The following is a 15,411-nucleotide window of genomic DNA, read 5'->3' on the forward strand; positions in this document are numbered from 1 at the left end:
TCAAAATTTATGCAGTTGCAAGGTAGGGTAGTGATGGGTCCTGATGGGTTTAAAGCTGCATTATTAACCTTAGCCTAAAATATGCTTAGGCTTTTTTTTTGTTTGTTTTCAAGACCACTAATTGCAAAGAGAAATTTCTGTTGATTAGAAACACTGTGATGAAGGTAGTCTGAAAGAGCCGATTGCTTTCTTTTGGGTAAAACTTAATGCTCATAATCAGTGCTAGCATGATGGAAGTAGAAAATCTATTCACAGAGCAGGTATTGGTATCAGCCAGTTGTTCCCACATGCTTAAGGGCTTTCTTTGATGAAAGACTAGTATGTGTTTTTGGTGAGAAGGGTGTTCTGAGTGTACCTTGGGTTTTTTAATGTAATTTTTTTCTCGAATTGCAAGGCTAGATCTTTCTCTGAACATCTTGAGTGAGTTCAGTTTTTTCAATTTAATTTTTATCACAGGCTTCAAACTGCAGGGAAAAAACGGACAAAAGAATTCAATGTAGTTAGAAGTAAGATGTTAGCTTATTTTTTAGAGAGCATCTGTCTTAACTTTTTTTAAACTCCCAGTAAGCAATTAAACACATTAGGTCACTAATGGGGGTTGAGAGAGTATTCTGGACACAGTTAATCATGAAATACTGTCAGAATGAAATAACTTCTCAATCTGGCTGCACCAAAGATCTTGTTTATCTGTTTAGCTGGCTACTGTGAATGCTCCCTACTCTTGTCTCACAAGATCTTCTTTTATGTAGACTGCAGTTAGAAATTCAGCCGCAACCATGGTGACAAGATCAAGGTCTTCAGCAGACAGAACACTAATTTTGAAGGCGTTATCTTGGCTTCCATTTCAGATCACTGATTTCTTTTTTTTTTGTAACAGTGTTATCTTCTTAAGATATATTTGGATGATTTGTGCTTGACTCCTGACAGCACTGATTTGTAGCTGCCCAGGAATGATAAATAAGCTATAACATCACTGAGTACTCTTTAATTAACATGGATGGGTTAAAGTGGTGTTTTGGCTTCAAAACATCTTGACTACTTAGTTCCCTTTATATTATCCATTTAATCCATGTAAATTCAAGCCTTGGCCTAAGGAGTGCTCTTGGATAAGAATAAGGACAGATTCTGCCTGAATCTTGATTCTTTTTCAGCTCCCTCAATGAAAAGAAGTGTTATGGCCTCCAAAGGCATGTGTAGAAATGTTATTCAGTAGTTCACTAGAAGCATGTTCTGTAAAAATCTGTATTGCTGGCCCCTAATTTGTATATCATATAACGGTACTTAAACAAATTGTGACCTGGCTGTACTGTTACCTTTCAGACTATCGTAGAAACAGACTTCTTGTACACAAAAAGCATGTGCATGGGTGGGGGGGAGTGTTACATACACAGAAAAGTGTCCACACCCCATACTCCACATCACACCCCACCCCAATAGGTTTGTCGTAGCTGTTCTCAGTTAAAAAGTTCTCAATCTAAACTTCTGTTCTGAGTAGAGGAAATGTTCCTTTGGCTGATGGCATAAATAAGCTTAAATAATTATTTATAGTTTAGGCATGAACTTTTCCAGCCCCAGCTTATTACTTTCAGTTATTACAAGGCCCCATAACTGTTCCCTCAGTTGTTACTCCATTGCCTAGAACTGGTATGGTTGCTTATCTCTTTATTTTTTTAAAGCATTTAATTAGACATTTTATGCATAGTGCTGTTTATCAGCTTAGCTAATTCCATTTATTAGGAGTGTAATGCATCCAGACTTGATTAGCTGTATGCAATTGTAGGTAGACACAGAGGCATTTTATAGGGGATTTTTCAACAGTCTATAATTGAGTTAGGCTAGCAGAGCTCACACAAGAAGTGTGGCTGTTGATAGAACTTTGTAGGAAATGCTGTGCTAATACTTGTGTTTTTCTTTTATAGTGGTAGTAGTGGAGGAAGTGGCAGTCGAGAGAATAGTGGAAGCAGCAGTATTGGCATTCCCATTGCCGTGCCTACACCTTCACCGCCAACCATTGGACCAGGTATGTGGGACTCTTCCTATGTTAACTTAAGGCTGCAATGTCAGTCGCTTGTGTTTGCAGAGGGATTTTGACTGAATACGGTGGGGTAGAAACTGTCCTGAAGCACAGTCCTAGTCAGGAAATCTCTTACGAGTGCTGAGGAACATCTAAAGTTTTAATTCTTTACCAAAAGTACTTGCAGAACAATCACTTATAGAATAGTGGATGGTTAAAACACCTTTGGTCCATGTTTTTACAAGATAATCGAGTGGGGGAGGGGACAGAAGGAGAGAGGTGTATCCTTTTAAAGCTTAAGTATATTTTTAAATGCATATCTACAATCTGGCATTTCTGGATGCCCTGAGAAGCAGCAGAAACTACGTACATGTTTGGGAAATGTTGTCTTCTGAAATAACCTGCTAACTTTACCGTCTGCCAATGACGGTATGTACATGTTCTCTTTTTTAATTAAATAAGTCTTTACTTCAAATAAAATGCAGAAGATGACCTATGAAAACACTGCTAGTAGTAGAATTCAGGCTTATCCAACAGTGTTGTTTCTGCTACAATTACAGTCTGCAGTTGCTAAGCTATGATGGAGATCATTGAGAGAGGCAGAAGAACTAGTGCCTCTGAGATAGCACAGCAATAAAAGAGAACCATGCAGGATCTCTCGGCATCGAAAGCATACTCCCTTGTCTTTAAGAATGATGAATGGTGAGAATGTGTAGGATCCTTCTTTATTATAAGCCAGCAGGATTATTATCTTGTTAATAAACCAACTCAGTCACTTGTTTACTATCTGTGTGTTTTGTAAGCACATAAAGCTAATTTGCACAGTGGAGTTTTGGTGTAATATAATTTTGCTATTGAACCTCTTCAATCTCTGTTCCTCAGATGACAAGTCTTCACTTTCTAATGCACATGTAGGCTTTCCTTTCCCAGGTGTTTCTGAGCCTGCAGTGGTACAAATAGGCATGAAATCTTACTATCGTCTGGCATCCCATAAAAATCAATGGGAATAAAGATCTGCAGGTACAGAACCCTGTGTAGGATCAGGGCCTGAGTTTGTATCAGTTGATCAAAGTTGAATTTCTGTATTTAGTTGGGAAGCCTATCAAGTGCCCGTGCTTTCTTATTTATTTTTTTAAAATATATGGCCTGATTGGGAATATAAACTATTTTATTAGCACACATTTCTGTTCCTCCTCCTCCTGGAGCCCCGCCAGCACCACCATTGCCACCACCTCTCCCGATGGGCAGTCTGATAGGTGAGACTTATGTCAATGCTGAAGTGATTGCAGTCATGCTGCATAATCAATAATAATCTCTTCCTAATGGACTTAGTGAAGGTGTTTTTTCTGCTGTAGTGGGCTCTACGTGATTTTAGTATAAAAATCAGTTCTGGGATTTTTTTTGTTTGTTTTGTTTTTAAATAAATCTAATCTCCACTAATTTCCTGTGGTTAAAGCCTCTGAAGGTAAATGTACAAGGTAAGGGGGAAAAGGCTGCCAGTTGCTTGAAATCTGTTCCCAGTAAAGCTCAGATCCAATTAGTCTGACCTATAAGAACTCAAAATCAGCATTAATATTGGTATTCTGCTGTATCGCTCCTGCAGCTGAAACCAAGCCACAACAGTTGCACCCTGGCTTAAAAATGGTAGCTGATGTGTAGGGTGATGTATGTATTCTATCCTGTGGGCGTAAGGTGACTGAAAAGCAGAAGTGTCTGTCACAGTGGCTTGGGTTTGATTCTGTAATGCTGCAGGTGGGTGGCAAACTGGAAGACTTGAGTATACGAACTAACAGTTCTTGAAAAATTGCTTCAAGTATTACATATAGCTGTTAGGATGGGATCTAAAAGTAGTACTTTTCAAAACAGGCAGGAAAAAAATACCCCACCCTTTCCTATCACAGGCTGATGACAAAATTAATTAATTGTGTTATGAAACTAGCTTTGGAGGCTTTGACCCACATAACCTTTTGCACTTTCCCTTACTGAAGAGTTAAGCGAAAGTGACTTTGGATAGCATTACAGGACTGCAAACTTCTGATCGCACACTGTTTGTGTGTGTGTGTGCATTTTTGTATAAGCAAACTGTTTGTTTGTGTGTGTGTGTGCATTTTTGTATATGTTTATATATATTTATATAAGATATATACATATGTATATAAAAGCACAAAACATTTTATTGCAAAACAGTTTTTGCATTTAAAAATGGCATTGATCCATGTGATCTCAACGTGTGAGATTCATTAGTTTGCAAGGTGTGATTCTTTTCGCTGTCAGAGGTTAATCCAAGAGAGAACTTAAATTGTTTTATTAACCTTGAAGTTTGTGCAGCAAGCGTGTGGAAGGTAAAAACGGGTGTTCATTCTGAAGAATGAGTGATGTCTTTCTGTCAGCTGGCATTGGTGATTCTGATTTGTTAGTGCAAATTCCATCAATATAAAAGGCACAACTAGCAAATATGATTGATAAATGTGCCAAGTGTCTGAAGCTCATGACGTTTGTTTTACTGTTTTGTTAGTGTCTTTTTATATTGGATTGGAGACAAGTTCTGGTTCACAATGGAAAACATTTGCTTTGAGCAGAACGTGGATTTTTTTTTCTGTGTGCTTTTTAATAAAGGGTATTGCATGTAGAATAATTGAGATATGCTTACGAGTTGGAAGCTGATTCAATTTTCCAGTCCAATCCAGTCTCTCAAAGTCGCATTTCTCAAATGCCCTTTATATGAGTATTGGTTTATGTCCTGTGTGTTTTTTCTCATTATTAATTTTAACAGGGGTGTTTGTTTTCTGTTAATCTCCTGTTACTGGCTTTAAATTATTGGAGACCTGTAATCAAGTATTTCCCATGTTCTGGGCTTTTTTTCTATTTTCTGCATTCTATCCCAAGTAATGCTCTGCTTAAGTCTCTTCCTTGGTTCCTCTGGCTAATGCTTTTCAGCTGCTCCGGGTTCAGCTCCTGGTTCCCAGTATGGCACAATGACCAGGCAAATCTCGCGACACAACTCTACCACTTCTTCAGCATCTTCTGGTGGATACAGACGGAATCCTTCTGTGACTGCCCCATTTTCTGCTCAACCTCATGTTAATGGCGGGCCTCTTTATTCTCAAAATTCAAGTAAGCTTCTGAGCTCTGAAATCACAAACTGTTTTGAGCAAAATGATTGTAAAAGCATGCATGGCATTTTAATTCATTTATGAAGAGCATCAATCAGATTACTGCTTTCTTTCCTAAAATAGAAGGAAAAACAAACAAGAAAAACCATACTGAAGTTGTACAGTGATTGCACTATATGCAATTATACTGTTTTCCCCTCTGACTTGTTTGCTGTTACTCATGACAAGAAATTATGATTGCCTATCTGATCATAGGCACATTATACTTAGCATTTCAGGTGTGCTTGGAGAACATAAACTAAAACCAGATTTTTTTTTGCAGGAGACCTAATATGGTTGTAGTACAGTCCCTCCACTACTGGGCTAGTGGCAAGAGTACTGTCAGAGCGCAGTGCTCATGTAACAAAATTTTCCCGTTACACAGTTCCTCCCTGTCTCCGTCTCTTTCCTAAATTCTTTCCTGATTCCAAGTTCCTCCTTTGTTCTTAGTTTTAAGCTTGACTGTTAAAGAAGAGCTCAGTCTCTCTCTTTTTAGCAGACTCCTCCTCTGTGCTTCCACACTAGTAGTAGTATAGATGGAGATGAATGAAGGAAGGGGTGGATGCCATGGGCAAGTGAGCAGGTTTTAGTCAGCAGCATCCTGCCTACCTACCCAACAGGGCAAACAAGGTTCACTGCAGAAAGATCTGCAAAATAAGGATCTACCTGAGTGTTGGTAGAAAGCTGTTTCTGTTAGGAAACTTCTTCCTTGCCATTTCCATAAATTTTGACCAGATACACATAGAGGAGTGATAGTCCTCTAATGGTTTCTGGTGGTGTTCTTCAGCATGCCAACTCTTTAAACTTCAGAGTAATATTTCTTTTAAAAAGAAGTGTTGATGTTTGGGCTGAAGATCACTTTGGACCAGTGTTTGCTGTTGTGTACTTACTCTAAAGGAAAGAATGCATATAAAATGTTTGAGACACTGAGGTGAAGAGTTTTTTCTCAGCGGTTTAGAAGTATTTCGTTTATCAGAAAGCATTTTTATTTGCAGACGCAGTACCTATTTTTTTTTTTTCCCCAGTCCTGACTTTCCTCCCACTCTCTCATCCATATTGGCCCTTCATTTTCTGCCACACTCTTGTTCCCCAGATTAATTCACCATAACAACAGAAACTCCTTCCTGTTTGAACAGTTGTGTTCTGTTGAATAAACAGGACTTCACTTCTGGAAATAGTTCAGTTGTCTTAAATGCTGTGCACACCACTGTTTCTGAACACTTACATTTGTCCAAAGCAATTTTTTGCTCAAATGCAGGTGCTGTTCCTTAATCTAGCCTCTCTGGTGTTTTCAAAATACTGATTGTCAACATTTTTTAAACAGTATTTTGATGGGTGTGTTTTTCTACTTTAAACTGTTTTCCTCTGTTTCTATAACTGGTGATTTTTTTTTTTAATTTTTAAATGCTACTGTCTTGACATTAAATCCAGGTCCCATGTTTCCTTAAGGTTTTACTTTTCATGCTAACAAATACTCTGTTTTTTTTGTAGATGTTTACTTCAATTTTGTGAGAAACCTGTTTGTTCTCCCTCTTTTATTGATCATTTCTCCCATACAGTTTATTTGATTATTGGTTTTGTAATGAACTAAATGTTCCATTTTTATTCATCAAACATTAATCTTTAGTTATGGCTTTATTTAAAACTGTTGCTTACTTGGAAGTACAGAACCTCTTTCAAATTTGGTTCCAACTGGATTACCCTGCTGAATTCCTGCCTTCACAGGAATTTCTTTGCTTCAGTGCAAGAGAAATTCCACTGAGAAGGGGCACAGTATAAACAAATGAGTTGATGTTTTGTTGGGTTTTTTCTTCTTTTTTTTTTCTTTTCTTTCCCCCCTGCTTCATGGGGAGATGTCCTGCCAGAGCTGATACTTTGAATGGCATGCCCTACTGCTACCATGCCTCTTTCCTACCTGTAGAGGGAAGAGTTGAACATCTCAGCTGTCAGCCCAGCATCTCTGAGCACCGGTGCCACGTGTCTCATATCTCATTACTCACCAAATAAGTACATACTTCAGAGAAGACAAGCTTGCAAGTGCTTCCTGGGGAGCTCTGTGCGCTAGCGTAGCCAGTTGTAGCTGTTGAAGCCTTTGCCAGCCTCTTAAGTTGCTGAGTGCCTCCAACCACAGAAGAGTTAATTTAAAATAAAGATCCATTCTGCTCTAAACCCATCTGGTTTTCCTACCAACAAGCAACAAGGTCCCTTTTTCTGTGTAAAACAAAAACATAGTAAGCCAACCCACTGTCCCCCATGCCAGCAGAACAAAATTACGGGAGGTGCTCTCTGTGAATATTTAAGTATTGATGTTGCAGCATTGTTTCCCTTGTAAAGTAGTTGTCTTTTGCTCTGTGTCAGTGCTGCTTTGCTGTACTTGATGTAGCGCTCTACTCTTATTTTAGAGGAGTAGTCCAGAATCCTGCGAAACATCACCTCTACTTCTAGTACCGTACTTTTAAAAGATAACTACTAAATTTGAGTAATCCTTATTTGGCAGCAAGATGAAAAGCTCAGTTTCATGAGCTCCCCGAGTGAAGCGGAACAAGTCCCTTCACATGTGCACCCTGTGACCTTCCAGACACACAGCCTGCGCTTGGCTTTTTGTTCAGCTAAACACAGGGGCATGCTTTGCTTTTTGATCCTTGATTGGCTAACCACGAATTCAGCCTTGTTGGAAACACAAGCTTGAAGAAGGTTCTTCCATGTCTGTGTTCTTGTTGTTCTTTACATACTTTGTTTTGTGGTCCTCGTTACTGACGGCTGCTTTTGTTTGTTTCCTTTTTTTTTTTCCCCTTTGTCTGTTTGACTTTCCTGATATGGCGTGTGCGTTGCTACCAGTTTCTATTGCTCCACCCCCTCCCCCTATGCCTCAGTTGACTCCACAGATACCTCTCACAGGCTTCGTGGCCAGGGTGCAGGAAAACAGTAAGTTTGGACAAGCTGAGTTGTTAAAAGGGTAGAGCCTACTTTCTTCTAGCATGCATGGCTGGCAAGTCAGACTCTATTTCGTTTCCTTTTCCAGAAGCTAATACCATCTTGCATTCTAGTGTCAATATGCTATTGGAGCTGAAAGGCACACTCTTCAATATTTTATAACATGTGCATGATTATTACTGACCCATTTAAGTTCTGAACTGCAAATTTATTATAGAAATACAGTGTGAAATATGTGGCATCTGCTTGGTGTGAATATAGAAATGTATCTTAATTAAAAATATTAATTTCATGTTCAATCATCCTGCCCGAGGATTTTTCACTAGGGATAATTGATTAGTTTTTATTAGAAAGGCTTATGAGGACTGTCAAAATCTGTACTGTGTAACCATTGACTCTAATACTGTAGTAGTTTTCAGGAAGCTGTACAGTCAATTGAAAATGTGCAGTCTTACGATCTAATGCCATTACAAAGGAGCTTGTAAGGTATTTCTCCTCTCATCAGCCTTTCATTTTCCATTGCTTTGTGTTCCCTAGCCAGATTTCCCTACTGAGCTTCTTGCAGCATAACTCTGCTTGTTAGGTTTGTGAGAGGTATGCTTCTTGGCTATGATCTGTGCTGCAAGGTGTTTTACACTGATAACTCTGTTTTTGCTATTTCTGCTTGATTCATTTCAGGTGAGTGTTACTGTCCCAAATGCTAGTGCAGGTGTAAAGCTGTGTTCCTGATCTGGGGACATCTTTGCTGTAGGAGTACATTGCAGTTCTGTAAACAACAGAATGAATGCAGTGTAGATAGGGCATTAAGTAAGTATAAAATGTTTTTAAAGTGTTTGGGAGCCATTGCGAAGTCTGCTAGGATCGCAGGGGCTACTACTACATAGTAGCTCCATAGCTCCAGCATACATTTAGGGGCCCCTAGATCTGACTAGTGCTGCTGTTCAGCCTCCCATTAGAGCTTTTAAGTGGTCATGTTCTGAACGTTCCCATAGAGCCAGGAGGCATCTCTCTGGTTCTCATTCAAAAAGAAGGTATTTTGGTGTTGCGCTAGGTAAATAGTAAGAATCATGTTGACGTAGAATAGTATGCCACAAAATTGTGTTGACGAACGTTTCCAAAATTCAAAGTGTGGAGGTAAACCTACTGAAGATGAAGGTTACAGAATGTCTTCACTTGCAGATAAACTTGAGAAAATTGACACCTGCTTCTGAATTGTTCCAAGTATTGTCCTCCTGGAGATAACACAGCCCTTGAGAGAGCGGAGGTGAAAAGGGACAGACTTATTCGTGTGTGCAACAACAAAATGCAAGCTGACTTGTGAATGAGATTGCAGCAAAAATAGCTGAAGCTTGAAATCTGGTCTTAGGAATTGTTCTTTTTATTTTCTTTTAACAGTCTCTTGGGTTTGAAAGTTATATAATGAGTATGGCTTTGAGCTGCTGCTGCCTCATTTTGGAGGCAGGGGTGCGTGTGGCAGTCTGTGCATACGCTCAGCAAAACTGGCTGTAGAGGCTGTTGTTGAGTTTTGGCATTGTGTGCTAGACTTTCATCTGCCTCATTTTCTGCAAGAAGTCTACGGGGGAGTGGAGTTAGGGAGACGTGGGTAGGCTTGTCTTTTCCTTATCATAAAGATCTGTGGGTTTGGAAAGCAACATCCTCTGCTCTGTGGACTTCTTTCAGAGGACAAGGACAGAGGGCTTAGCAACTATGCAACGCCTATTCTTTTTTTCCTGCGCCCTGTGCCCAAACTGTGGGTATCTCCTTCAGAGAGGTTTTCCAGTGTGTCCAGTGCCCAGGGAAAACTGACTGGATGTAAGTTGCTGTACTGTCACACCCAGTCCTTTCAAAAGGAGTCTGCTGGTCCCCATTTAAAGAACAGGGATGTGAATACATACAAGAGAAGATGTCTCAGTTTGGAGCTGTATAAATACTGATCCTTTTACCCTTTCTTATTTAGTGTGGTTTTCTGTATGCTTCCCCCCACTCCACCACTCCCTGCAGGAAAAGTAATGCTATTCTAGAGTCTGCTTGTTTTAAGTTCAGAACCAGGAAAAATCGAGGTTAAAATCCGAGAGGCGGGGGGATACTTCCATGGGGTGGCACTTGTTTAACTTTCTGTTCCATTCTCTCCCCTTGTTTAAATGTGAAGTTGAATTGTTTTAAATGTTTCTCATAAAGCATGCAGTTTTTGCACTGCATCTCAGTTAGGGTATGTGTTGGCGCTTTCACACTTGCATTTCCTGCCTTCCTTTCTTCTTTTCAAATAAGCAACTTCATTGTTCAATATATACAACTTTTTGCATTTATTAAGGTAAGGATTTCTCAAGACCTCAAAGGATTGTTGTTTCAATACTGTTTTTTTTTTTTCCTGGCTGCAGATGGAAATTAAGGGGAGAAATACATTTTGTGAAAGATGCGCCGAAACTACTGCACAAAACCAATCCATTTATAAACAGTGTTGTCGTGTCTGTGGTGGATTAGTAAAGCCTGCCTGTGAGTGCTATTCAGTAACACGGGCAAGACGTAGTGTTCGCTCGGCCAAAGACTTTGTTAGTCTGTCTCCAAGTGACATAAATGGGCTTCTGTATGGGAGAGGAATCACTAATACAGTGGCAGCCAGTCTTAGTGATGGAGAGAGCTGTGGGGTATACAGCTCAGCTGGTCAAGTTGAAGAGGAGCTGGGCTCACAGGTGAACAATAGCATTAGCTCTTCAAGGGATAGAGAGCGGGCTGGGTGCCAGGGCTGAGGCAGCTTCTGCCCCCTTGCAACAGGAGATTTGGCTTCCCCTACACCAGCGCAGCTGGTCTGACTTGGCTGGGACGCAAGAGCTGTGCTCAAGCCCCTTGTCAGGGGCATGTGGCTGAAGAGCAAAAGTTAGTCACTGCTGGAGTAGTGGCCAGGTGAAAGTAAAGAGCATTAAACCAAACAGAAACCCTATTTCTAATGTCCAGTGCCACTGTAACTAGCAGTAGCTAAAGCTTCACTCAGTGTTGTTCTTTCCTTGCCCTGCAGCTGGGTTTTCTTCTGAAAATTAGTATAGTGTGCATGTTCTGGAGCACATGCCCAGCCTGACGGCTCCTTCCAGTCAAACTCTTTCTAGAGCAGTGGTTTTCAGCCTGTTTTTTCAATGTGCAGACTCCCAAATCTCTTGTAATTAAATCTGTATTGCTATATAACAAAGTTGAGTTTAGCGACAATACCTTCATTCCAGTAACTTCTTGCTTCATAGTGCTTACACCTAGGTCCATGTGTAGTGGACCACAATTCCCAAGGAAAAGGATAAGTGACTTGATGTCTTGCATCTGAGTGTGCTCTCTCTCCTTTTCTGCCAGCTGCTGTGAATGTTACTGAAAACTAATTTGATGAACTGATTTTAAGAGTGATTTGTACCATAATGCCTTTCTCTTTTTCCCTTTCCCAAAGCAACTTGTAATTGTGCTGATTGGAGAATCTCAGGGCAGAGATTTGACATTTTGGATTATACACTTAATTCCTTGAGCACTTTTTCCCCAAGAGCAGTAGCTGCCTGTTGTAGTTTTCCATTTATTAATTGAATCCTGGATATGTGCACACGCACAAGCTAGTCTGCAAGATAAAGATCAGTACAAAGCTTTTCTTCTGCAGAAGGATTACTTTGCTTTCTCTTACCTGGTTAAATCTTAAACACTAGTCTCTTCACTTTTTTTTATGATCCACACCAGATCTTTTTGTCCCCTTAATGCTAGCTCTGAGAGAAAAGGAATCCAAGGAAGCAGTGTTCAGAAATAAATTAAAGTGATTGTTATAGACAAAGGATTTGTTAAAAAATAATCAAGCTGCTGGTCCAGTCCAGAGGCCTGTTGCTGCCTGGCTCAGAGGGTGCCACTCGGAGTCCTCTCATCGCTAACCGCTGCAGCTAGCCCCTCAGCGCATGGACGTCGGAGCAGGAAGCTTTCCTCTCTGCTGGTGTTCAGCTTATGCCCTGCAGCATGTGCTTTGACTCTAGTAGCATTTATACATAGATTTGACCACTAATAACAAATGTAGTTGTATGTTGTAGATGTTAATACAAAGCCTCTGTTTCTAATCAGTGCATGGTATCATAGTGCATGCTATGTGTGTTGTCCCCCCACCCCTTTTATTTACAGTGCACAGCCTCAGGTTTGTTTGCATCTCCACACTGTTTTGATTTAAGAAAAAAAAAAATAATCTCCAAACGTTTCTAGTTGCTGATAGCCCGACTCCTCCACCACCGCCGCCTCCCGATGAGATGCCGATGTTTGATGACTCTCCTCCTCCTCCACCCCCACCCCCTGTGGATTACGAGGATGAGGAGGCTGCTGTTGTGCAGTACAGTGATCCCTATGCAGATGGAGATCCTGCTTGGGCACCTAAAAACTATATAGAGAAAGGTAAGAGAAGCATTGCAACTCAGTGTTACTGCAGTATCAGAGGATTAACGGTATCTGAAGGGAATGAAGGACTTAGCTTGGGTCTGATGAAAACAATCATTGGCCCTGCTAAGTCAGAACTAGAACCATTCTTTTCTTGGTTTGTCTGTGGCTACACCTAATGTGATAAAATATAGTCCTTCGGAAGGATTATAAAATACCTTCAAGCATTCTAGAATGGATTAAAAAAAAAATCCTTCGTTATGAGAAGCAGATGTAAATCAGATGGCTTTCATCGTTGCTGAGCTGCTGGATTGTGTTTGTAGCTACGTAATCATCTAGAAATAGTGTTGCAAAAAGGCCAGAAAGTCTGAGCTCTCTTTCTCCCATCAAACTAGATAGCTGGAGTGGATCATTAGACTTTCAACTATAAAATGTAGTGAGGCTTCCTTGGAGACTTATCAGTGACCCTAGATCAGCAGACTATAAACTGTACTTAGGTATGAACTCATAGTGAATGTCTCTTGCCATGAATAATTGAGATGCTGATTTCCTGCCTGTAGAGTTGTCTGTGTTCTGACAACGACCATTTTGTCAACAGCAGTGTTGCAAGTTTTCTCATGATCTGGCTGGTACTGTAGTGCATATGAAATGGGGTAGGGTACCTGTGATACCTCTCCTGGCAGAACTGCTGTGTTCCATCTTCACTCCTAGCTGGACCCTGTGCAGGATGTACCCATGGGATGAAAATAACTGATACACGGCATCATTATTTGCTAGGCATTAAGACATCAGATTTCTGAGAAATATATATGTAAAATAGTAGGTTCTTGGAATTCATAAAACTGATCAATTGCATAAATCCATGTTAACTGTTTTGAAGGGTAAGGCTGTGGTGTCCAAAGTTTGTGTATTCATAGTGGTAGGTTTTAATGCCAGTATTATTGGTGGCGACATTTACTTTCCTTAGGGAGATCTCTGCTTTGTTAATTGCACACAGTGAGTTGGAGGTTGGTAAGAGTAATGTATTCACCAAGCAGGTACTGAAAAATAGCTGATGTTGCTGTAAATTCGCTTCTGCTTTTTCCTACAGTAACTTTTATACTTGCACTCATTGCAGCTCCTTGAAAAGTAATGCCAAAACTTCTTATTGCACCGAAGCTCTGTAGCAAAGACCATCCATTTCTGTACAGTGGCTTTAAGCAGCTACGTTTACAAGATCATATACTGAAGTAAATACTATATAACTGCAGGGGCCATAGTGTAAATTTTTTTTCTGTTGGTCCATTTCTACAGAATGTTAATTTGTTTGTTTGTTTGTTTGTTTTTGCTTTCACGATTTCAAAAGTATATAGATCCCTCTCTTGATTAATCTGACCAGAAATGACTGCCACGCTCGTGGAGCCAGTTATTTCATAGTTCAGCTTTTAACTTTCAGCTGTCCGTATGCTCTGTTTTACTGTGTCGCAGTCGACTGTACCTCTCTGTCAATAGTTTAACTGAGCGTTCAGTGTAGTCACTACCCACTTTTTACTGGTAGCTAATGTTGCAAGAAAAGTGAAATTTCATTTTCTGGGCTTAATGTTCAACAGGGAAGGCATGTGAATTCATTATGGAAAATCCCAGGATAGCAAACTAGTCTTTTAAAATATAACTGTACTTCAAAAAATGTTAATACTGGTGCTATTAATAAAATGCTAAACTTGTCCTTGTTCAATCCACAGTTGTTGCTATATATGACTATACAAAGGACAAAGACGATGAGCTGTCGTTTATGGAGGGTGCAATCATTTATGTGATAAAGAAGAATGATGACGGCTGGTATGAAGGAGTTTGCAATCGAGTAACTGGCTTGTTTCCTGGGAATTATGTTGAATCAATCATGCACTATGCCGATTAAAATCCTTTGCTTTTCAAAGTTGGGTCTTGTATTCAGTCATACCATGATTATTTACAAGGGGTAACTAAAAGCTAACAGAATTGTCTTAATACACTTTCAAAAAAAAATGTGCCCGTTTCTTCAGGCCATACTGTTTTAATGGTATGATTGAATGTCCATCTCTCTAAGTCTCTGGAGACAGTACGTCTTACCTGATGGCAATTTGTAAAACAAGCAACTGTCTATAACTGGTTATACTTATTTACTTATGCATTGTTAATTTTATGACCAGCCTAAATATTCTGGGGAAGTAGGGTATAATATTTAATGAACCATGATTCAGATTGTGCCATTACATTTTTCAGTACAGCATGGTAACTAACACTACGTTAGACTAACATATTAAAATCTGGATGAGAAGTTTAATGTTAGTGCTGGTCATATTACTTTTTGTTTAGACTCTTTGCTCATTCTTGAACTATATTTGTTTAAAGCATGCATACAAACTTATGTATTGAAATATACTTTTTTAAAAATCCAAGATGCTTCCAATTGTTGTAATCTTTACCTGGAGTATTCTCACTAAAGTCTATTACAATGAGTTGTTTGGGTCTAAGGTGTCCATGTGAATCAAAAAATGGGTGGTCTTATGTATGTGTAATTTGTACCCAAGTTTTTTTAATGAGTAAATTTACATTATGACTTTTTCCATTCATAAATATATAAGTGAACCAAAGGTCTTGTCCATTACTTTGTTGGTTGGCTTGGCAAAGAAGTTTGGAATGCTAACGTAGCAAAACCATGGCTGTGTTATCCCAGACAATGTACTAAAAAGCAAATGTTTGTAACGTGACTTTATCACTGACAGAGGGCAAATAAATTAGATATGAAACCTGAATTACACATTTATACAAACTCTTAAAAGTTCTTTTCTTCCAAAACTAATTTTAGCAAGGATTCTTGATTGAATCTAGTTATCTAGATGCAGTAGGTTGGATGCTGTCTGTAACTGACATTTCTCAGTGGAAACTGTATCTGGCTTGGTGATGTGCCCAGCTAAG

General features: G+C 39.6%; 1 protein-coding gene across 9 annotated transcripts in view; it reads left to right on the forward strand.

The window, feature by feature from the left end:
- Positions 1–15,086, forward strand: part of ABI1 (abl interactor 1) — a 61,277-nt gene extending 46,191 nt beyond the window's left edge. For 3 of the 9 annotated variants that reach the window (XM_009275209.2, XM_009275200.1, XM_009275201.1), the window contains 6 exons: positions 1,920–2,020; positions 3,190–3,270; positions 4,952–5,128; positions 8,005–8,091; positions 12,307–12,492; positions 14,196–15,086. In XM_009275209.2, coding sequence (XP_009273484.1) covers positions 1,920–2,020; positions 3,190–3,270; positions 4,952–5,128; positions 8,005–8,091; positions 12,307–12,492; positions 14,196–14,371 — 808 coding nt within the window. In that variant the 3' untranslated portion in view covers positions 14,372–15,086. The remainder of the gene's footprint in view (positions 1–1,919; positions 2,021–3,189; positions 3,271–4,951; positions 5,129–8,004; positions 8,092–12,306; positions 12,493–14,195) is intronic. The other 6 variants (XM_009275202.1, XM_009275204.1, XM_009275206.1 and 3 more) reach the window with 4 other exon arrangements.
- Positions 15,087–15,411: the final 325 nt, after the last annotated feature.

This window comes from Aptenodytes forsteri, unplaced genomic scaffold, assembly GCF_000699145.1.
Source record: "Aptenodytes forsteri isolate BGI_AS27 unplaced genomic scaffold, ASM69914v1 Scaffold336, whole genome shotgun sequence".
NCBI classification, from domain to species: Eukaryota; Metazoa; Chordata; class Aves; order Sphenisciformes; family Spheniscidae; genus Aptenodytes; species Aptenodytes forsteri.